General features: G+C 43.9%; 2 protein-coding genes across 5 annotated transcripts in view; one reads left to right on the top strand and one right to left on the bottom strand.

The window, feature by feature from the left end:
- Positions 1-120: 120 nt before the first annotated feature.
- Positions 121-12,100, top strand: samhd1 (SAM domain and HD domain 1). Of its 2 annotated transcripts, none has more exons than XM_027025603.2 (16): positions 121-605; positions 1,424-1,490; positions 3,444-3,516; positions 4,100-4,260; positions 4,719-4,834; positions 5,474-5,544; positions 5,630-5,785; positions 5,866-5,966; positions 6,329-6,437; positions 7,117-7,208; positions 7,819-7,934; positions 8,130-8,269; positions 8,641-8,730; positions 8,841-8,945; positions 9,717-9,854; positions 11,073-12,100. In XM_027025603.2, the coding sequence occupies exons 1-16, from the start codon at positions 434-436 to the stop codon at positions 11,253-11,255; spliced, it is 1,890 nt and encodes a 629-aa protein (XP_026881404.2). In that variant the 5' UTR covers positions 121-433; the 3' UTR covers positions 11,256-12,100. The 2 variants fall into 2 exon arrangements, with proteins under 2 accessions (XP_026881404.2, XP_026881405.2); XM_027025604.2 differs by having other exon boundaries at positions 554-605; positions 1,429-1,490.
- Positions 12,101-13,521: 1,421 nt separating this feature from the next.
- Positions 13,522-23,709, bottom strand: part of l1camb (L1 cell adhesion molecule, paralog b) — a 48,635-nt gene continuing 38,447 nt past the window's right edge. For 2 of the 3 annotated variants that reach the window (XM_035522457.1, XM_035522459.1), the window contains 11 exons: positions 23,569-23,709; positions 22,867-22,982; positions 22,280-22,547; positions 21,920-22,042; positions 20,256-20,429; positions 19,913-20,026; positions 18,152-18,301; positions 17,819-17,950; positions 17,599-17,671; positions 17,386-17,397; positions 13,522-17,295 (listed from right to left, as the gene is read on the bottom strand). The exon at positions 23,569-23,709 is cut by the window's right edge and continues 85 nt beyond it. In XM_035522457.1, the coding sequence (XP_035378350.1) occupies positions 17,025-17,295; positions 17,386-17,397; positions 17,599-17,671; positions 17,819-17,950; positions 18,152-18,301; positions 19,913-20,026; positions 20,256-20,429; positions 21,920-22,042; positions 22,280-22,547; positions 22,867-22,982; positions 23,569-23,709 (1,574 nt within the window). In that variant the 3' untranslated portion in view covers positions 13,522-17,024. The remainder of the gene's footprint in view (positions 17,296-17,385; positions 17,398-17,598; positions 17,672-17,818; positions 17,951-18,151; positions 18,302-19,912; positions 20,027-20,255; positions 20,430-21,919; positions 22,043-22,279; positions 22,548-22,866; positions 22,983-23,568) is intronic. The other variant, XM_035522458.1, reaches the window with a different exon arrangement.

Raw genomic sequence — 23,709 nt, 5'->3', positions numbered from 1 at the left:
TAATTTATTTTATTCCTTATTTATTTTATTTTATTTATTGCTGTATTTATTTAGTTATTCGAAGCTTTTACTTTGCCAGGGCTATTCCCGAGATACTCTGTACAGTCTTCCGGGGTTGACCAGGCGCCAGAGACTGCACAATGAACGAAGCGCGGGGGTATGAATGAGATAAACGGCTAGAAACGCAGAAATTAAAGTGGTTTCTCACCACTTGAGCAGGGTCGTCCTTTAAGTTAGCCTCCTAGCAAATTCACTGCTGCGTCTGCGACGGGCGCGCTGGCGTTTGTCGTGCCGTTTGCGGTGTGCAGGGAGTGCGCGGACCCCGGCAGAGCCAGCGGTCCAAGCCGCCAAAGACAAACGAGGACAGGGTGTAGGCGCAGAGCACAGCGCGGCACAGGTCGCAAGCTGTGAACATTTCCCGCAACAAGCAAATATGGAAACTCGAAAGCGTGCGAGAGAAGACGCGTCATGTCCTGACGTTTCCCAAACGCCGGAGAAACGTGCGGCCGAAGGGCGAGCTGGGGACGTCACGAGCTGGGACGTGGAGGGAGTGTGCGCCCACCTCCGCGTGGAGGGGCTCGCGGAGTGGGAAGGGACTTTTCGAGGTAACTACGCTGGATGGGGGTCGTGTTAGGGTTACATGTGCAGTTACTGCATTTAGCCGATGCTCTTAGCCAAAGCCACTTAACGATTCTGACTGAGTACAGCTTGAGTAATTGAGGGTTAAAGGTCTTGCTCAGGGTCCCAACACTGGCAACCTGGTAGCAACCTTCTGATTACGAGGCAGGTACCTTAACCACTGAGACACCACAGTGGAGACATAGAGATTAAGTGGAAATGAGCACCTTTGAGAGGCATTTTAGCACTTCTTTGTACTTTGTTGCAGCATGTTAACTAAGCATACATGGGTGATACTATTCCTGGTGCACAGTGACATTAAACCTGCAATACCAACGTTTCTAGTTTTGGTGTTTGTATTTGGAGCCAGTTTGTCTAGATTTGCCTTACATGCTATTACATACTTATTTGATGTAGGATATCTGAGTCAGACTTTAAGACTGATGAGTCAGGCTGGATAAGTGGTGAGAGAGGGTGACAGAGAGATCATTGTTTTCCTGCTAGTTTATGTATGATATCTGTTGACCTTGATCCCAAGGTTGTTTACGTCGAATCACTAACTCGGTTTACTTTCTTCTTCCTAAACACATTTCCTTCAAGGCCAATAGCTTGAAGCTTCAGATCTTTTGGTTGTGACATTTTGGGTTTCATGAATGACAGCTCTGTCATCAAAACCAAAGAGACATGTTGTGCTGTATAATTTCTGTCGCTTGGATTGGGTTTGGAATGGATTTGAGTTTACTTTGCAGTCGTAGTAACTGATGTTCCCTTCAACCCACAAATTCCACTCTTCCACTCTCCACAGAGCAGATGATCACAGGAAAGGGACTACAGCACCTCACGAATCTTCAGCTGGAGAAGATGGGCGTAAAGTGAGTTGGGTGGGGTGTGGAGGTGTGATGGAGATGTGAAATCTTTAAATCTGATTGATTCCTATCTTTCTTTCACATATTCGTGTGCTCGAGTGCTAATAGGTTCATATAGAGAGTACGCTTGTAGGTGCTGACATCACTGTGTGCTTGCAAAGGAAGTGTGTACTGTGTGTTCTGGAGAAGTGCTTCGTGCTGTGTGGTGTAGATTGTGTAATAAAAGAAGCTATGCTCACTTGAGCGCGGTTTAGAGAAGAAGGGGTTAAGATTTGCCAGCTGACCCGCCACCTGTGTCTGGGCAACCATACAGAATTCTTGTCTCAAGTCCCTAAATATAGTTCACATTCTGTATCTCTGTCTTTCTGTGGAAGGAAGGACCATGTGGATGAAGTGCTAGGCATATTTAAAAAAAAAAAAAAAAAACCAGGTTTTTTTTTTGTTTGCCAAGGTTTACATTTTTTAAAAATATAAATGTGTGTATGTGTATATATATTTTATATATATAATATATAGTAATTATATAACACATCGGGTATAATTGCATGTCACATCAAAGGTAATTTCTTTCAGTTTCTGCTAGTCTAAACACATTTTCTAAAGCTGAAACTGCTCCATCTGAGTTAGGTCAGATACAATGTGGTTAAACAGGTGTTGCCCCCTTATAGTCGATCATTGACTTATTTCATATTTCAGGTGTTGCATCTGAACAGCTGACATACATAATTACAGTAGACAGACAGACAGGCTCTCCATATCCATGAGGAGCAACACCTCACATTCCCCTGCAACCTACACACATGCAATGTTGAATCATTTCTAGAGGTTTCTATGATTGATTGCCATCATAACCAAGTAGCCCCGATTTATGTCAAAACTGTTAAAATGTTAGATGCTATTCTGCCAAACATGCAGTTGAGAGTTGACACCAAGAAAATATGGAAGTTCCTCAAAAAAAACTGAAACTGAGGAAAAAAGAAGATTAATTTAATTTCAAACTCCCACATCTATTTCTTAATCTTAAACACTTGGCAAACCATTATCATCTTTCAGAACTTTGGATAAAGTAGTATTTGCTATTCATTTCATGAACACCAATACTAACTCTACAATGGGGGGTTAAAATCTAGTTAATACAATAGTAAATGTTTTTTTTTTCTGATGGCTCAACTTGCCTTATCAGCTGGGTCAGTCTACCCCTAACATGGGGCAGGACGATCAGTCTACCCATAACACGGGGCAGGATGAACCATAAGAACACATCTTTTGGGACCCTATATTGTGTTTTGCTTGACTTGGGGACATTGCTAAGGTTTCGAATGATGACACGCATCCTGAACTTGTGAAGTAATGAAATGTTTGCAGGCAGAAGAGGGTTCAAATGTTGAACTGGGTATTGTTCTGTATTATTATAAAGAGATCTGTGTATGAAACACGGACCACAGTTTAATGGGATTACAAGGCACAGACTGACACAGAGTAATAACTGTTAAGTAGCAGTGGTATGAGATGATGGAATGTTTTACAAAAAAAAAGATAAGCCCTATTTTTGAAGATAACTGTAGTGAGCTGAATACTGGAAGTGAATTTTTTGGTAAATGATTTAGATATAGTGGTGGAGATTTTAAAGACTAGAATGCGAAAAAAGAAGGGAGGGATAGATAATTGCCCTTAAAAGAAGTGTATAAAAATTGAATTCTTCTGTGCCCTTCTCCGGAAGGTGCCTCAAACACGTTATCGTTAGCTTGCAATAAAGTTCGGGACCAGACATTCCCTTCGTAAGCTGGCTATTTAAACTAGTGAGTTTGCTTGTCCATTCTTCTTTTGGGTTTAAAAAACTATAACACTGAGGAACAGAGGGATTTGGTTTGCTGCAGTCGTACCCAGTCAGGTTATTCCTGTCTCGTGTGCCCTTCCCGACAGGACGAATCTAATGTTCTGTGTTTTTTCCTTCTTCAGACCACTGGGATCTAGACTTCGTGTCCTCCACTGCTTTCAGAAACTCTGGCAGATTTCGACTAAATCCATGAAGGTGTGTTTGTAAACTTCTCATCCAGAGAGGAAAACGGGGAGAGAAAGGGAGGAATCCAGAGACAGAGAGCTTCACTCCGGAACGTGCACTTGAATCAGGACCAGGACCTTAAACTGTCAAGTCAGAGTAAAGACATTTACATGTACAGCATTTCGCTGATGCTTTTATTTAAAGAGACTTACAATTCTGACTGAGTACAACTTGAGTAATTGAGGGTTAAGGGTCTTGCTCAGGGGCCCAACACTGGCAACCTGGCAGTGGTGGGACTTGAACTGGCAACCTTCTGATTACAAGTCAAGTACCTGAAGCACTGAGAGAGTGCATCTAGGGCCAAGACTGGGATAAGACTGAGACCATAATAGAGGCCATAATAGAGGCAAGACAACGTCCAGGAAAGTACAAGCTCATTAATCTAATCTGCAGTTAAATTCAACTGCAGTTAAAGACTGTCAAGGCCAAATAAAAACCCAGACAATCGCATGACAAGACCAAACAAACGCTCCAGTTCTGTAGCTTTGGTACTCGTCGTGTTTTTTACGGTATTCCTCAGCACGCTGTGTGTGTCTCTCTCTCTCGTCCTCAGGTTTTCAATGACCCTATCCATGGCCACATTGAGCTGCACCCTCTCTTGATCCGCATCATAGACACCCCTCAGTTTCAGAGGTTACGGCATATTAAGCAGCTGGGAGGGGCGTACCTGGTCTTCCCCGGAGCCTCGCACAATCGCTTTGAGCACTCAGTAGGGTGAGACTACAACAACCAACCTGTAAAATAAAACTAGTTGCGTAGGGCGTAGTTATACTACATCGGGCACTAGACCAGTCCAGCGAGTTTTAATCCTTTAATCAGGCTAACATGAGGGAGTGTCTGCTGTTACCTCATTTATGTAGCTTTGCTAAGGGACATTTTTCAGGGATGTTTCCAGATTTATAGAAATGTTTTCTCTGTCAGTTTTACCTTGTAAACATTTTTCCCTCTTAACTGTACCCGTATTTTTCTATCTGCGATGTGCACATTTAAAAACTGGAGTCTTGTTTGAGCTTTGTTGATTTTTGTAGCTGTGCTTATTGTCCCTGTGTCATGGTCCGTGATGGTGAGCTCGCGTCATGGCCCGTGATGGTGAGCTCGCGTCATGGCCCGTGATGGTGAGCTCGCGTCATGGCCCGTGATGGTGAGCTCGCGTCATGGTCCGTGTTGGGCAGGGTCGGGTATTTGGCAGGCTGTCTTGTCCAAGCGCTGAATGAAAGGCAGCCGGAGCTCCTCATCACCAAACAAGACATCCTGTGTGTTCAGATTGCGGGTTTATGCCACGACCTGGGTGAGGACTGAACCGTTTTCTTCATACAGCACACACATAGACATTTTAGCTTTGAGTTCATATAGAAACCCTGACCCTACAGGCTAGGAGCTGCTGGTCTCGGCCGGTGCTGTAACGCTCTGAGAGATGTGGTTAATACCGTCTCCCTTGTGACTACCTTTGGTGCTGTACCAGTGATTCACTTTAAAAGCAGCCTTAATGCCCTCAATTACGCAGGAAAGAAACATCCTGCACTTCTGAGGTCCACATTATTTCTACATCTGTTTACTTCTCTCTGTTATTCTTGTTGTCTACACTATGTCCATTGAATTTAGCAAAAAGCTACGTTTCATCAGATGTAGACAGTGCTCCTGTGCAGGGTAAAATGAAAGTGGCAATGTTGTATCTTATTGGTCTGACTGGAGCGTTATGTCATGAGTCATTAGAGTGTCTGTAGATCTACAGAATCAGGACAATAACTGGCGTTTTGACTGTTAAGTTTAGTGTAGCTTTTCACTGTACAAGTGCACAACCCAGCTCTTGTCTGATTCCTTTTTAAGATGTTGTTTCTAAGGAAGAGCTGTACTCCGATCTCCCAGTCTCTCTCTTGTTGTGATAAATCAAATAAAAAAAACAACAACCCAGAAACCTCTTTTGCAGGCCATGGGCCGTTTTCCCATATGTTTGATGGCTTGTTTATCCCGAAAGTCCGACCTGAACTAACATGGAAGGTACGAAGTCATACACGTACTACAGCCGCTGAGAGTTTAACGGTTGCTTCCCTGATAACTGTGCATCCGTGCGTCTTCCCTGCAGCACGAGGCCACCTCGGTGCAGATGTTCGACCACCTGGTGAGGGCAAATAACTTGGAGCCCGTGATGGAGGATTATGGTCTGTCTTTGCCCGCGGACCTCACCTTTATCAAGGAACAGATCGCAGGTCCCCTGGACAGCAGTGCCGCTCGTGCTCAGGTACGAGTCCAGAGGCGGGAACGCCGCACGCCCGTCCGCTCGCGCGTCGCAGCTGAACGGCACGTGTTCTCTCCCCTCAGTGGCCGTACGCGGGCAGAAGCAAGGAGAAATCTTTCTTGTACGAGATCGTAGCAAACAAGAGAAACGGCATCGACGTGGACAAGTGGGACTACTTCGCCAGGTGGGTCCGCGCGACTGCGTGATGCGCGACTGCGTGATGCGCGTGTGATGTCGTGATGGCCGGAGTGGCCGTTCTGCAGTAGTGTGTTCAAACCAGTTTACATTATCATTGTTACCAGTTTAAGAGATTTATAGAAACTGGATTTGGTTTATCCAAGATGAAGTTTTATTTTTATTGAACCTCCTTTAACAGTCTTGAAGGTTTTTGCTGACAGACCCAAAAATCGGCGGCAATAAATGTGATGTGATGATAAAGATTTCTGTATGTATTTAAGGGGCTTCTTGCATGTGTTTTCCATTTTGCTTTTCTGTTTTAATTTGTGAGTATTTGCGACTCCGTTTACGTTTTCTCCCTGTGAACAGAGACTGCTACCATCTGGGCATCCAGAACAACTTCAATTATCAGCGGTTCCTCTTGTTTGCCCGCGTGTGTGAGGTTAAGGGGAAAAAGCACATCTGTACCCGAGACAAGGTGCCTGCTGTGCTCACCACTGCGCCTGGCGTTGACTATTACAAATGACTAATTACTTGTTTCAAACTGTAATGGGATTGTTTTTCTCATTACTTCCTGGACAAATTTACTTCTTACTAATAAATTAATAAAACCCATACAAATCTGCACCAGTGGGAAAATTCCAAAAGTTTTGCTTGCTCATGGAACTCTTTAGTAAACGTCGTAAAGTAATCGAGGCCTGCTTAGTGAATATGTCGTAAGAATGTGCCCAGATTTCCATACCTACTATCTACAAAATGCCTTTAATTGGAGAAGTAATAATAATAATAATAATAATAATAATAATAACAATAATATTATTGTTGTTGTTGTTATTACTAATACTATTATTATTGTTGTTATCAATATTATTGCTATTATTATTACTAATACTATTATTGTTATTGTTGTTGTTTATTATTAATATTATTGCTATTATTGTTATTATTAACATTATTATTATTATTATTATTATTATTATTGTTGCTAGGTCTAGCTCTGCTTCTCCAATGTCAGCAAAAGAGGGCTTAGTATTAAATGTGTATTGTCATTTAATGCTAAGCACTGTGGTCGTCTCCAAACAGTGAAGCATGTTCGTTGTCTATGTTGTCATTTTATTTAAAATATATAATCTGAAGATAAATGATGGTTTCCACAGGAAGTGGGTAATTTATACGACATGTTCTACACACGGAACTGTCTGCATCGCCGGGCGTATCAGCACAAAGTGGCCAACATCATTGAGGTCATGTGAGTACCATTGCCCCTTCTCAACACTGCCCAAAGCTGAACTTTCAACTTTCAACTTTGAACTTGGAGCTCTGTGACGTCAACATCTCTGGTTAAATCTTGTCCACCGTGCTGCTTTGTCACTACCCTGGTGACTTCATCCTGAGTAATTTAATTAAACACAAGATCAGTTGTCAGACTTCCTGTGCCAAACTGTTAGAGTTCCACACAGGGACCAGCACACTCACTTCACAACAGACACCACAACATCGCCAGCTTGTCATCAGGTGGGTGCCTCCGTTTGTCTGTGTTTCGCTGAATTAAGCCTACAACACCTCCAGAAGGTTCGAGGGGTAAAGAGTTCATCTCTGTGAGTTTCTTCTAGCATAAACATGCTAATGAGCTAAGCACCTGATCGTCTCCATGTGTATTCACCTAGCCACTGTCCAAGGTTTTCTGGGGTTGGAGGAATGTTGGAACTCCTGCTCCTGATAAGACTCATAAACCATGTTTACCTTCTAATTCATTCCACAGCAGACACGCCTTTTTAAACTGTCAAAAACAGTCATGAAGGTGCTACACACTTAAATAAGTGTGTGTGTGTGTGTGTGTGTGTGTGTGGGGGGGGTAGGATAACAGAAGCGTTGGTGAAAGCAGACCCTTATGTTCAGATCCAGGGTTCATCAGGAAAGATGTACAAGATCTCTGAGAGCATACATGACATGGAGGCCTACAGCAAGCTTACCGGTAATCAGTCAGCATTACTAATGATTAGTAATTAGCCGTTAATCTCCAGTGCCACTGACCTACTCTTGACTGTCAAATGGATCAGGTTTGCGTATTAGTAGATTTGCTAATTGCAAATTTGTTGAGGGTGCTGGATTTGCCATGCGCTCGAACCTTTTCCTGGCCGCACTGATCTTTTGACCCCACTTTCTACAGACCACATCTTTGAGCAGATCCTGTACTCCTCCGATCCAAACCTGTCCGAGGCCCGGGCCATCCTCCAGAACATCACTTGCAGGCGCCTATACAAATGTGTGGGGCAGACCACACCTGAGATACACGTCAATGTGACCCAGGTGAGGAGGAGACTTCTGTTTGCTCATGTTATTACTGTCGTTATCCCTGGAAGTCCTGGACTAGGCTACTTAATCTTTAGGAATGAAATAAGAGATTTCTGTTTGGTTGCCACAACCAAACAGAACTAGCAGTCAAGTTTCTGTTTCTGAGAGGTAATTTGTGTGTGTGTATGTGTGTGTGTGTATGAGAAACATGGATGTTCCTTTGGATTTGTTGGGTGTCTGTGTAGGTTAAACATGTTTAAAAGACCTGTGAAGTGTTATAATGAAATGATTTAATAGACATGCAGACTGGCACCTAGAAGGTGTGCACTTACCGTATTAGAGGATTGGTCAGGTCAGGATTTGGCAGCCTTATTGTGTTTCTGCAGAAAACGCGTCTGGATTGGTCATGTGAGATAGCCAACTCTAAACCTCAGAGCCTTACAGTAGACCTGAAGCCTGAGGACTTTGTCGTCATCGTGAGTAAAGAAACAAACAACACTCTAAAATTGTTTTTGAATCCTGATTAAAGGAATTTTAGTCAGGCATGCCATGCTGACAGCTCTCTGACAGCTCATTTGATTGACAGGTGATTTACATGGACTATGGCATGAAGGGGAAAAACCCCATTGACAACGTCCATTTCTACTGCAAAAAGGACCCCACCAAGGCCATTAAGATTCGCAAGCACCAGGTACCCAAAATGACGAGTGCGCTGCCTGTACGACGCACCTGTCTTCGCGTGCTAGTCCCACACACTACCGTGCTTTGCTGCTGACACTAACGTCTGGAGCACCTCCATGAGTCCAAGACTCCTTTTGTTTGTGTTAAAAGAGTTAAGTGAAATGCAAGTGAAACTATAATTATAATCACCTTTGAACACATTTAAACAAACCTAAGCTGTTTTGTCGGAGGTGATTCATGCTTAAACAAGAATAATATACATGGGGAATTTCCTGGTCCATCTCTGGAGGTGTGTCTGGTTTTAGTGTTAACCGTTCTCTGCCTTTTAAAGGGCATCTGAGCAGTCATATTTCAAAATTGTTAAATATATAAAAAGTTTTTATGTGGTTAGAAACCATTGGATAGAGATCTGATCAATATCTGAATACTCAAAATCTTTTTTGTGTGTCTTGTTTAAACTGGATCCTGGAATGTGAGGCCACCAGGTTTGGCACTGCAGACACTTGTTTCAGATGTTCCCCACCAAGCTGCATTTGCTGCACCATGGTTAACGATGTGGTTAAACGTGATGGGATTTGTAAAGGTGTGTGGCTGGAAGTGATCCGTGTAGAGAGGGCGTGTGGGGTGGGGTGGGGTGGGGTCCCTTCTCATGGGGCGTTCACGTGATGCCATCTCAGACTCTGAAGCGTGATTCTTTAGGTACTTGTCTTTGGAGCAGGGTAGACTCAAGCTCTGAAGAGTCTTCTTAATCCCGCACAACGTTTGAACGGCGCTCCCACAGGTGTCTAAGATGCTGCCTGAGAGGTTTGCTGAGCAGCTGATTAGAGTTTACTGCAAGAGGACTGATGAGACGAGTCTGGAGGCTGCCCGGAAGTACTTTGTGCAGTGGTGCATGAACAGGAACTTTTCCAAGCCACAGGTACCACTGTTGTGCTGCACGGTTGTGTGTGTGGGTTTGGGGTGTGTGTGTGAGTGGGGGCTACGTCTTTAGCTGGGTTTGGCTCTTTGTGCGTGGGTATTAGTCACGTAGGGTACTGTAGCCACCTCACCCTGATATATAATCTGGCCTCTGGGACGGGTTTAGCTAAACCACCAGTCCTGGTGTAGCTGGCACTAAATATAAGCCCAAATACAGCGGTGCAAAAAGGCCCGATCATGAAACAAACACGGACATGAATATCTGCTAGCGTCAAACACACAGCAAAGCCTGCCACTATCATCAGTTACTAGAAACTACTAATGTAGGTAGTTAGTAGGTGAATGTAGGTGTTGTTTTATTTATGTATTTACACTGATGCTTGCAGGCGAATTGTTCCATTACTTCCATTAATCTCTCTGTTGGACAAAATGCTTTACTTCACACTGTCCACAGACGCAAGGGGTGGAAGCTGTGGTCAGACCACGAGAAGAGTCTCCTCTGTTATTTGGAACAGTTGTGTGTGTGCATGGTATTAGCTAAAGGATACACCCAGCGATGTATTCCAGCACGTGAAGACCCCGGCCTGAGTGTGAGAGTGTGAGGAATGCGTGTGCAGCGGGTCGCTTCCGTAGCAGCGTTGAGTGGCCGGGATCATACGGAGAGGCTGCAAGTGTGAACATGTGTTTGCGCAATTAAAAAAAAAAAAAGGTTTTACTTGGTTATATGTTTTGACTTTATAAAGTAAGTTATTGTGACTTATTACTTTTGAAGGGCATTTAAAAGTCAGTAGTAGTACTACTAATAATCATAATGATTGTATAAAAATATATAATTATAAAAATATAATAAAGTCTAACGCATTTTATTACTTTTCTTGGTACATCATGATATATCGTTGTCTGGATAGTGGAAAATACCACAGTATGAATTTGATCTATGACTAGCGACCACAGAAAACCATTTGGTGGCGCCTTAAATTCCTTGATCACCAGCTCCCCCCGATGGCACCAGGGGGAACTGTCAGTCTGTCCCCGATCCGGTCTTAACAGTGCTGCCGTGTGAACCGGCGTGTGTGTGTGCGTGTGTGTGCGCACCTGCGGCTGCGTGTAGGTGGGGGGGGGGGTGTATGCGTCTGTGGGCACAGCGGGGTGTCTCATGTTACCCTCGTTATCGTGATCTTGGACACGAGATCGCATCTAACCTTGCCGGTGGTTGTAGGACGGTGACGTCACAGCACCAGAGCTCACTCCTCTTAAAGGAACCTGGAGGACAGACGACACCGACGAAGACAGCGAATACGATGACTTCAGCCCGGCGGCGCCGGCAGCCCACGCAACAGTTAACGGGAGTCGAAGCGTAAAGGCCAACCTCTTTCCCGCACAGCGAGAAAACCACAGTTAGAGCGCCAGCGACCGCTTTGAGATCCAAAGCTCCCGCGCTTCCTCCAGCAAACATAATCCTGCTTTAAACTATTTAGTGCCAACTTTTATTTTTGGATTGTTGCTGCTCTGGTGTTGGACATGTTTTTTAAAGGGGCTGTTATGTGCATCAACGGTGTGACCACGCTGTGACCATGTCCTGTGTCCCATCATGCTCTCAATGTCGTCATGGCAACGCACAAGCAGGTAGACATCAGTAGCAGGTAGCTTGCCCTCCAAAAAGATAAAGTTCCTCACATATTTGCTTTCTTTTACAAATATGCGACTGATCTTTTTGTTCTGATGTGTGCCAGTCACCCGTTCTCCACGTTTGTCTTCGTTTGACATCTGTAAGAAGTGCAGAAAGTCTGTTTGCATTTTAATGTTTTACTGTTTTATTGTTGTATTCTCAAGCAGAACAAGCATTTAACCTGGCTGCAAGTGCACATATTTTTTAAGAATATTTAAATGCGTTATGAGAGAGAACATGCTGCAAAAATATTACTTTGTGTGTGTGTGTGTGTGTGTGTGTGTGTGTGTGTGTGTGTACACAATAGTATAGCAAAATGTGTTCTCTTCAGAATGTTCTTTTCAGAAATGTGGGTTATATTTAAGTTTGTCTTATTGTTTAGGGTTTATATTGTCATATTTACATTACCTATGTGGCATATCTCTTATGGTTTATCATGTGTTGGAATTGGATTTCATATTGTGCGGCGAGGTTTGTCTTTTACAATCATTCGCTGTGCTTTTTGCTGTGTGTTTTCAGACACTGTTCAGGTGGGGGTTTCTGTGTGTGATTAAAACATTATGCACTTGGATACAAAAGCATGGATGAGTTACATATTTAATTAATCATTTGTAATGGTCTATTTATTTGTGACCTTTTGATGGTATTTAGTTATTTGGGACAAACTGGGACTAATGAGGCATAAATTCCACATAATCAGAAATGACCTTATGCCTTCCTGAGTCACCTGCCCTGTTGATCAGGATGTTGGCACAAGAGGGCGCTGTTGCAATGTCAACTTATAATTTGTTGTCATCATTCGAGCACTAGGACATGGTGCTACATCTGAACACCACAGCCCACCAGGGCTGCATGATGGGTCCTCCGAACATGAACAGTAGCAGACCGCAGTATAAACAGCACACATATAACAAATACAGGCAACAGTGCAACTAGACAGTAAATACACAAATGCATATAATTATCAGCTAAACTGCAAAAACTATATCTCTATGCTGTAGATTAAACATCACACTAAAACAGTACACGATCGCATAGGAAGTGCATTGACATGTATAGTACAGTGCATGACTGGTAATACACTTTTGGAGGGTTTTTTTGTTAATGTAGTATGAATTTCCAGGTGTTCAAGGTAACGTTTTTTTTAGTGTAATTCGAGACAATGTTACACATCACAACTGGATATATATTTTAAAAAGGCAATAGAGAACCCCCAAACACCCCCCAGCAAGAGTTTGCCACCAATATTACATGACCTCGTACTGCTGTTACCCACCATAGGACATGCTGACAGTTTGCTAGTCAGCAAACTGACCTTTGCTCTCTGAACTCCTTACTTCTACAACAACAGAAGAGAACAGCTTGTCTTGTACAGTCATTCTGAGCACCAAACCCCCCAGGACTGTGTGATGAGAGCCCCGGGCGGTGATGAGGCGTTCTCAGGTTACTAAAATAACGCATCACGTAATTGCACAGAAAGTGACCATATGCATCAAAAACCCATTTCAGTGTCGCTTCAAATGTCAGCATTTGATAACACCTTCAGGTTTTCTGTGTTCCTTCCCTCTGGGGAACAAAGCTGACCAAACACACTCCACATCCTCGACCGCACACTCAGAGATCGTGCCTCTATCTCATAGCCTCATACTCCTGGGTCTGGGCTATAACTGATGCCCCACCCACAGTGACAGACATCCAAAGATAACCCACACCGTGACGTTAGGTGACCGTCCAGCCGTCTGGGGCTGTCTGCAGGGGCTGTGATGAAACTGAGAAACCTTTACTGAGCATATAAACTAGGAAGTAAACACTGCAGAAATGATGCCACTTGCTATTGGCCCAATATCTGCAGTTTACTCTCCACACAGTCAGTTATCATTTTCCTTATTTAAAAGTACTATTAAAAATATGCTCTAAAATCTGAAGTGTAATGTTATTTATGTTCACGAAGCTGTAACCCAAATCTTTCTGGAAAAAACAACAAGACAATAACACATAATTGGGTTTTCTTGATGTCTTTTTATTCATTAATATTTAGATACAGCACATAATCCAGTTAGCAGGTATGATGTTACTGCGCCCAAGGACTGGGTGACCTTGGTGACCTTTGGATACACTGCTTGCGGGTCATCCTGCCATGCGTTTGACCTTTACATGATCAAATACTGGTACTGGACAGGTACTGGACAGCACGTGTCCTTCTGACCTCTCTTGTGTCTTCATAACTGCAATCTCTTAACAGACTTTAGATTACTGCTCATTTTTTATTGTCTTTTTCACTTTTTTTTTTCCAAAAACAAGGTGGTAAAAGGAAGATTACATACAATACCCCCCCCCCCCAAAAAAAAAAAAAAAAACTCAGCTGGAGAGTACAGTGGGCAGAGTCTGCTATAAGTTACATCACCATCATGTACCAAACATACATCATGCAAACCCACTGGTTTTTCATAGCAAGTTTTCTTCATATGAAAAAATATATATCTAATGATTTGTTTGTATTGACTACATCTTGAGACTGGATCTACGGTAGTTTTCATGTTTATCATGCGTCCGACTTCAACCAGTGGGTTGTCACTGTGCGTTTTGGTCAAATGGACAGAATGGCGCTTAAGAAGAAAAGCAGATCTATCAAATAACCGTGCCAGGGTTCAGACTGTTGGCCGGCGGACGGTCCGGAACAGGGACTGCAGACTTTTCATGGTTCTTATGATATTTTGAACAAAAACAAGCTTAAAAATTATATTTTGAACAAAAAAGAAGCTTAAAAATCCTCCGTATGTCTCGGTCCACTAAATGGCCATTCACGTTTTATATTTTCATACCATTTATTCAATGGATCAGTAATTCTTCATAGCGCCCCCTACAGACCAGGTTCTGCCACCGCTACCCTCCAGCAGCGTAAATGACATTGCTTAAAATGCGCTTCATTAATTGTACATAATAATAGCTAAGATTCATGTTTTTATTTAGAAAGCAAAAAAGTTGGATTCCCTCCTGATTCTTTCCTAATATTCTAAAAGTCATATAAACATGAGAAATAGGAAAATAAGGAATGTCATTGAAACACTAATGGAATGCGTGTATGTGTATAAATATGCTTAAAGTGAAATCCTTCAGGGAGAAATAAAAGCTAAACGCCTACTGACGATCCTTATTTACATTCAAAAGGTGATAACTGGTAACCAGACTTCTCCTTCGTTGCATCTCTGGTTCTCTTTTCTCACCCAGCAGCTTGCAGCTGCGCGCACGCGGGCCTCGCGACCGTTTTGGCAGCACGCGCCACGGCGACGCGCACGCGGCGTTATCGCGGTCCACGGACGACGAACGGGACGAATGCGGAGGAGCGCGAGCGCTCCCTCGCGCGGTTGAGCAGCTGCAGCAGACGTAGAAAAGCGCTTAGCCTGTCGACCAAGTAAAAGCACAGGAAGCACAACGTTTGGATCCAGTGCGGCTGCTGAATGTACTTTTATGAGCTTGTCCTATATGGATTGAACACATACACTATGTTAAATACACACCACTCTTTGGATGACAATACACTGCTAATGATACAAATTCATTCTTGAATTTGTGCTGATGGTTCAAAATGAGATACATATGTAGGAACCATACATGTCAGAGAAACAGTCATGACCGACAACGTATGCATATGGGATTAAAACAGTATTATAGTACAATATGGTACTATTGGACATCATATGTAACACACTGGTTGTAATATTGTCTAAACCTTTGCTCTACGTATGTGTACTTGGAACTGGCGACCGCAAGCTATTCAGATGTACAAGGACCATAGTGTGCACGTGAGTAGATAAATCAAACCATATTCTCCATGGAACAGAAGAACAATAAAACACAGTAACAATAAACTAACAATTCAGAAGTACTGCATTCCAGATTAACCAAACATTAACCAACAAAAATATATCCAATGTGTTTATAAAAAATATTCAATATAATAACATTTATAGTAAAATAAAAATAATAAAAAAACATGCATAAATGATAAAACTCCATGAAAAACAAAAATGAAGTACATAAAGATGTTTCGTTTTCCTGTGAGATAAAACGACTGTATTGGTTCGTCATTTGACCTTTTGACTGACTACCTTCTCTCTCCCTCTCGCTCTCGCTCGCTCTCCCTCTCTCCCTCTCTCTCTCGCTCGCTCTCGCTCGCTCTCTCAGTTTAGCTCTTTTGCATCCCACTGCGTTCACATTCCAGTTGCCTGTCACCTCTTGTGCAGTTTGCTGCGAAGTTTCGGAAGAACGTTTGCACAAGGCAGAGAAAGACCAGCGCCTCCTCTCAGTTTCATGCCAAAGATCCGTGACTCAGGCCAACAACAAGACGCAAAAGAATCAAAGTGCCACACTCGGTGAGCTCCCCTGGTGAAACTGTGATATGCGATATGTTAACAAACTAATATTAATTTATGTTTTGGAATAGTGCATTGCAAACTATTTGTTTGCAGCATGATATAATAAAATCCTTAAAATGCATTAAACATTATAGATTTTGAATTAGAATTAAGGCCTCAGTTCAATTTAGGATTGGATATAAGCCTGCCTGTGCCCTTACCCAGAACCCTGGCATGTACTACACCTGAGCATTCCCAGGAATATACTACTCAGGAGCATTCCCAGGAATGCTGCAGGTGAGGAAAGGTGAGCTAGCAATGGGAAGGCAGGCACGAGCCAGGAGGTGGAAAGGGTAATGGACCATCGGGAGATCCGAGCAGATATCTCTCCCTCCCGGCTGTAAACCCAGAGGAGAATAGAGCTGGCCTCTGTAAACAGCTGTCAGAAAAAGTACTGTGGAATGTTGTCTGCTTCCTTCATTACGATTGACAGACAGGTGCGTGTTGTTCTGGTTGCAGGACTCTTAAGGTCTGGATAGACTAACCTGATTTTTCCTTGACGTGATCATTTGCTGATGTTTTTAGGAGAAATGGCATCTGTGTCTTACTTCTGATAGGACGTGTAAACCTTCACATGCTGGACTGTGAGTTCCAGGATGTTCTCCGTAAAAGATGACTTAAGAGCGCTCTGTATCTGAGGCGGGCTTTCATGAGTTTGACAGAACTGGTGACCAAACTATTAGCAATGCCAACTGGATTACCTGACAATACTGGTTTAGCTCTCCAGTTTATAGTGGTTAGGGCATTAGAGCAGTTACTGTAACACACACATACACAGACACACAAACACACACACACACGCACACACACACACACACACACACACACACACACACATACATTACTTCTCTGGAGTCTATCCATGCCTTTAAACAAGCCCTTGGGTGTGAGTGTGTGTGTGCTTGTGTGTTGTAGCGTCAGGGCAGTTCCAGTCGTTTTGTGTGTTATGAAGGTCGTCGGTAGCAGAAGGTGTTCTTACACTCAAGCGATGTCACAATCAAATCTGAAAGGTGAATGAATGGCAGCAGAAGGTCAGTGAGGTCAACCTCTCAGCCCATTGGCCAACACCAGTGAAGAGGGTGTGGGCTCAGTTCCCTCCCAGGATGCCGGTGACTGAGCTGGGGAAGCTGATACTGGGCGGAGGCATGTTGGGGTTGATGGGAGAGGCGGTGCCGGAGCTGTCGTGGTCGCCGTGGCCGTGCGCGTCCCGGCGACCGCTGTACTGGCCGATGAAGGAGCCGTCCTCGTTGAACTGGATGTCGACGCTGCCGCCGTACTCGGCCAGGCTGTCGTCGCTGGCGCGGTTACTCTGCACGCACAGGGAGTGCTGGCTCGCAGAACGCTTCTCCTCGTTGTCGCTGACGTGGAGACAGGAGGAGACAGTGTGTCAGGGGACAGTTTCGGAGGCGGAGGCGACGCGTGGACGCTGACAGATCGATTACACTCACCTCTCTAGAGATCTGCATTGTGTCAGCATTTGGAACAAATGACATGTCGTCGTTATTAAATCTTAGTGTTAGTATTTGCAGCAAACACATAACATGACAGAAGAATAAAGTTCTCTCAGTGTGCAGTGATATTCTCACTCCGTCTTAAATCTCTGGGATCTGTAAATGTTTCCCAGATTTCAAATCTGATCAGAACCGCGGCCCGGGACCCACCGGTATTCTCCGAATGTCTCATCCTTCATGGGTCTTGCCTCTGAGTCCACCTGCCCTTCCTCTTTGCTGTTAACTGCAAAAGGCAAACAGACGCTTAAGCCGCAAACTCAAAGCACCCCGACAGCATGGCCACTGAGCCTCAGCGTCGGTGCGTGGGTGAGAACGTCACGCCAGCCTGTAGGCCCCTCCCACCAGCCTCCAGGGGCGGGGCCTGTGTTACCTGAATATTTGCCTCCCTTGCTTTTTTTGATGAGGCAGAGGATGATGAAGATGAGCAGGAGAAGCACCAGGGCGCTGATGAGTCCGATGAACCAGCCCTGGGTGGCAAAGCCGCTCTGGACCTCCAAGAGCTCTGAGGGCAGACACAGGGGTGGGCGGGTGGGTGGGTGGGGTTATGTGGGTGGGGGGGTAACCAGGATGGGGGCGAGGGCAGAGCAGAAGAGGGAAAAGCATGAGAATAGTTGCAGTACATGACAGTAAATGACAGTAAATATCAGTATTAAGTTTGATGTTTAAGGCTGAAAGGTGACTGGTGTGTCCACTGCTGCCCTGCCTGGTCCACTTGTCATTAGGTCCTGGCTCCAGTAGGTGGCGTTGTAGAGACGGATCTCCAGAATGTAATGAGTGCCAGGCTTCAGGCCCTGGAGCTGGTAGAAGCCCTGAGTGGAATTCACCTGCTCCGATTCCTCCCATTCACCACCAGCTAACACACACACGCACGCGCACACACACACACACGCACGCGCACACACACACACACGCACGCGCACACACACACGCACGCACGCACACGCACACACGCACGCACGCACACACGCACGCACGCACACACACACGCACGCACGCACGCACACACGCACACGCACACACGCACACCACACACACACCACACACACGCACACGCACACACACGCACGCACACACATGCACACACATGCACACACGCGCACACACACACACATATACACACACACACACACACACACCACACACACACATCACACACACGCACACGCACACACACACACACACACACACACGCACACACGTACGCACACACACACACGCATATGCACACACACGCACGCGCACACACACACGCGTACACCACACACACACACGCACACACACACACAAACACAAGCACGCCCGCATTCACACACACACACACACATACATATACACACACACACACGCACACACACACACACAATTACACATCCACATATGTCTTTGGGAGTGGTTATGAATTCAGTAATATTAATCATAATGCATTTAATTTACATACAGCTTCTCAGATGCTTTACAGAGACTTTACAATAGATTCATAAATAGGTTAATAGATTACAGCAGAAAAGAACAACAGCAAAGAATAATAATAATAATCACAGCCACGGCTACTATGGCAACACTGACACTTCAGAGGAGTGTGTGGTAGTCAGAACGGGAGAGCTCAGAGAATGCAGAGGAGTTCTTTATGAGTGAGGAGTGCTTTACGAGTGAGGAGTGCTTTACGAGTGAGGAGTGCTTTATGAGTGAGGAGTGCTTTAGGAGTGAGGAGTGCTTTATGAGTGAGGAGTGCTTTATGAGTGAGGAGTGCTTTATGAGTGAGGAGAGCTTTATGAGTGAGGAGTGCTTTATGAGTGAGGAGTGCTTTAGGAGTGAGGAGTGCTTTATGAGTGAGGAGTGCTTTACGAGTGAGGAGTGCTTTATGAGTGAGAGGGGCTTTACGAGTGAGGAGTGCTTTACGAGTGAGGAGTGCTTTATGAGTGAGGAGTGCTTTACGAGTGAGGAGTGCTTTACGAGTGAGGAGAGCTTTACGAGTGAGGAGAGCTTTATGAGTGAGGAGTGCTTTACGAGTGAGGAGAGCTTTACGAGTGAGGAGAGCTTTACGAGTGAGGAGTGCTTTATGAGTGAGGAGAGCTTTATGAGTGAGGAGTGCTTTACGAGTGAGGAGTGCTTTACGAGTGAGGAGAGCTTTACGAGTGAGGAGTGCTTTACGAGTGAGGAGTGCTTTACAAGTGAGGAGTGCTTTATGAGTGAGGAGTTCTTTATGTGTAAAGGAGTGTTTTATAAGTGAGGGAGTGTTTTATGAGTGAGGCGTGCTTTATGAGGAAAGCTCTTAAACAGTTTATCAGACCTAACTGTATAAAACAAACCCAATGTTATAAAATTCCAATGAATTCAGTTTAATGTAAATATTCCAGTACAGAATAAAAAGTCATATGTACATCTATGAAGGAGTTATGCATGTTGTGAAGGTTTCATGAAGTCTAATGAAGTCTTTAAGTAGTGACCCACTAATATGCCTCACCGTTCTTAATCAGGTAGTGGATGGCGAAGCCAACATTTCGGTGTCTGTCCCCTGGGACCCAGCTCAGGTTGACGGCCGTTTCTCCTATAGTCATGTTGACAGAGGTTGGTGGTACTGGATAACGCAGACAGGAGAGGTGCAAGCATTAGCGTTCACATACAGAACAGACGTTTAAGGTCCAAAATGAGCATTTAGCTATTAATCCATATTATTCAGTAACTAGTGTGAATTATTTAGTAGCTATATTCAAAATCTGGCCTGTAACCACAGAATCGACAAATGAGAGTTAGTGGCCAGCTGTGGCAGCTGTTAATGAAATGAAATGGGAAAAGTCCAGCTTCACCTCCATCCAGCAGGGTGGTGCCAGTGAATTTGACAGCTTCCCCCTCCCCGGCGCTGGTGAAGGCACTCAGGTAGAAGAGGTAATGTCCCCTGGGCTCCAGGTACCCCAGACGGAAGCTTGTGGCTTCAGGGTCGATGTTCACCATCTGCAGCGTGCTGGGTATATTCTCTTGAACTAGAGACCCGGCCAAGAGAACAGCAGTCAACAAAACCTACCACTCACTGCACTGCTATGTGTTATTACCACTCACTGCACTGCTATATGCTATTACCACTCACTGCACTGCTATGTGCTATTAACACTCACTGCACTGCTATGTGTTATTAGTTATTATCACTCACTGCACTGCTATGTGTTATTACCACTCACTGCACTGCTATGTGTTATTAGTTATTATCACTCACTGCACTGCTATGTGTTATTACCACTCACTGCACTGCTATGTGCTATTACCACTCACTGCACTGCTATGTGTTATTACCACTCACTGCACTGCTATGTGCTATTACCACTCACTGCACTGCTATGTGTTATTACCACTCATTGCACTGCTATGTGCTATTACCACTCACTGCACTGCTATGTGTTAGTACCACTCATTGCACTGCTATGTGTTATTACCACTCACTGCACTGCTATGTTGTTAGTACCACTCACTGCACTGCTATGTGTTTAGTACCACTCACTGCACTGCTATGTGCTATTACCACTCACTGCACTACTATGTGTTATTACCACTCACTGCACTGCTATGTGCTATTACCACTCACTGCACTGCTATGTGCTATTACCGCTCAGTCTATTGATATGTGTTATTACCGCTCAGTGTATTGATATGTGTTATTACCACTCAGTGCACTGCTAAGTGTTAGTACCACTCACTGCACTGCTATGTGTTATTACCACTCACTGCACTGCTATGTTGTTAGTACCACTCACTGCACTGCTATGTGTTAGTACCACTCACTGCACTGCTATGTGTTAGTACCACTCACTGCACTGCTATGTGCTATTACCGCTCAGTGTATTGATATGTGTTATTACCGCTCAGTGTATTGATATGTGTTATTACCACTCAGTGCACTGCTAAGTGTTAGTACCACTCACTGCACTGCTATGTGTTAGTACCACTCACTGCACTGCTATGTGCTATTACCACTCACTGCACTGCTATGTGCTATTACCGCTCAGTGTATTGATATGTGTTATTACCGCTCAGTGTATTGATATGTGTTATTACCACTCAGTGCACTGCTAAGTGTTAGTACCACTCACTGCACTGCTATGTGTTAGTACCACTCACTGCACTGCTATGTGCTATTACCACTCACTGCACTGCTATGTGCTATTACCGCTCAGTGTATTGATATGTGTTATTACCGCTCAGTGTATTGATATGTGTTATTACCACTCAGTGTACTGATATGTGTTATTACAACTCAGTGTATTAATATATGTTATTACCTATCACTATATTGACATTCCCAGGTAAAGACAGGGTGCTTAGACTGTAGTATCTGAATCTGGAAAGTTGTGATTTGAACACCTTTGTTGACATAAATGAACCCCCAGTAATTACAGAATTCAAGGCTCAGATTTTGGACCGGAGGCTGTGGCAGACTGCTAGCAGAACTGAGGCAGGCTGTGAGTGAGTCATGACCTACACTCTTGGTACTGAAGAACGTAACCTTTCAACACCCCGTTTGTCTTCAGTGGATGTCTCCAGAAGAGCGTCAGCTCAGTCTCGGACGGACTCTCGAATCTCAAGAAAGAGGGCGGGCCAGGAGCTGGAGAGGAAGGTGGGTAAGAGGCTCATGACATCTCAGGAAAACACGTGAAAACACAAGACAGCACATTGCGTTTTAATTAAAATGTTACATGCACAGACATGGTACCTGCAGTATACTGTGAACTTACTAGACATCTCAGGTGGCAATAGTACATTAATGTGCATCATTATGGAATGAAGGAGGCGGCGCCAAAACTGCCGTCCATGTGTGGTTTGCAGATTTAAGTCTCCTCACCTCCTTCTGGTGTGCTAAAATGGACGAGTTCAGAATGAGGCCCCTCCCCTTTGCCGTTGAGCGCTCTGACTGACAGCTCATAATCGGAGTAGAACTCCAGGTTTGTCAGAATCTCCTCCTCTTTTCTATCACCAAGGACCAGGAACGTCTGCTCCTCCTTGTCCTGTTTCTCCATCACTCTGTCCATCTCCTGCACCAACGTCAGCACACGCCTCCTTTTGCCATGGTGATAACTGCTGCCCTTTGACCCCAGTCTCCTCAGATAGATCTATTCACACACACACACACACACACACACACCCACACACACACACTCATAAACTAATGTAAGAGCAATACTGCTGAGTAAAAGTAAGTTCTGTAGATGATACATAAACTTACATATATATATAACATGCAACACTATACCTGATGCTCTTAAATTACCTGATTAACTTAAATTAACTTACATATGTTTGTCATGCAACCCTGTAATGTTATAACAGCATACATAAACTTACGTGTGTGTAACCTGTACTATAACTAATGCTGTAATAACTTACTCAAACTTTATGTAAGTTAAGGACAATTTTGGCATGTTGACATACCTTATAGCCCAGTAAGTGTCCACGCACAGACTCTCTGCTGACAGGACTCCACCTCACAGAACAGGCAGTGCTGTTGAGCTGGGTTATGCTCACGTCAGTGGGCGCATCCAAGGGAGCTGAAGGGTGAGAGTGTTCATTGGAATTAGATCTAGGAGAAGTTGATCTATTAGAGTACTGACCTAGGATTCAGTACTATAATATTGAACTGGACTTCAGTACCGTAATACTGAACGGGACTTGCTAGTATTATACTATAGTACTATAATTGTATTATACTACAGTGCTATAATTGTATTATACTACGGTGCTATAATTGTATTGTACGATAGTACTATAATTGTATTATACTACAGTGCTATAATTGTATTATACTACAGTGCTATAATTGTATTATACTATAGTACTATAATTGTATTATACTACAGTGCTGTAATTGTATTATACTATAGTAATATAATTGTATTATACTACGGTACTATAGCAGTATTATACTATAGTACACTAATTGTATTATACTGTAATACTATAATTGTATTATACTATGTATTAAATAAAACATAAATACATATTAAGGAAATGAAAACAAACAACATAAATGGTAAATAAAAATAAGACGACCTGCGAGTTTTAGTTGACTGTAATTTATCGTGACATGAAATGGGTGTAGACAACAAACATGTGAGTGGTAAGACGTCATCGTACTGTCTTCTCCTGAGTGTCCAATAGAGGGCGCAGGGCTGGGAGCACTGCCTTTGGCATTCTCCGCCTGCACCTTGATCTCGAAGGCTGTGAAGGTGCCGGTGTTGTTGACAGTGAACGGCGGGTGAGACACAAACGTGTGCT

This window comes from Electrophorus electricus, chromosome 24 (assembly GCF_013358815.1).
Source record: "Electrophorus electricus isolate fEleEle1 chromosome 24, fEleEle1.pri, whole genome shotgun sequence".
Classification (NCBI taxonomy): Eukaryota; Metazoa; Chordata; class Actinopteri; order Gymnotiformes; family Gymnotidae; genus Electrophorus; species Electrophorus electricus.
The sequence above is the reverse complement of the archived record's forward strand: the minus strand, read 5'-3'. Positions and strand labels throughout refer to the sequence as shown.

Coding starts and splice junctions, on each gene's coding strand:
- samhd1 (XM_027025603.2), top strand. CDS start 434: ATGGAAACTCGAAAGCGTGCGAGAGAAGACGCGTCATGTCCTGACGTT. Junction 5,545..5,629: donor GACCTGAACTAACATGGAAG/GTACGAAGTCAT, acceptor TCTTCCCTGCAG/CACGAGGCCACCTCGGTGCA. Junction 8,946..9,716: donor TTAAGATTCGCAAGCACCAG/GTACCCAAAATG, acceptor GCGCTCCCACAG/GTGTCTAAGATGCTGCCTGA.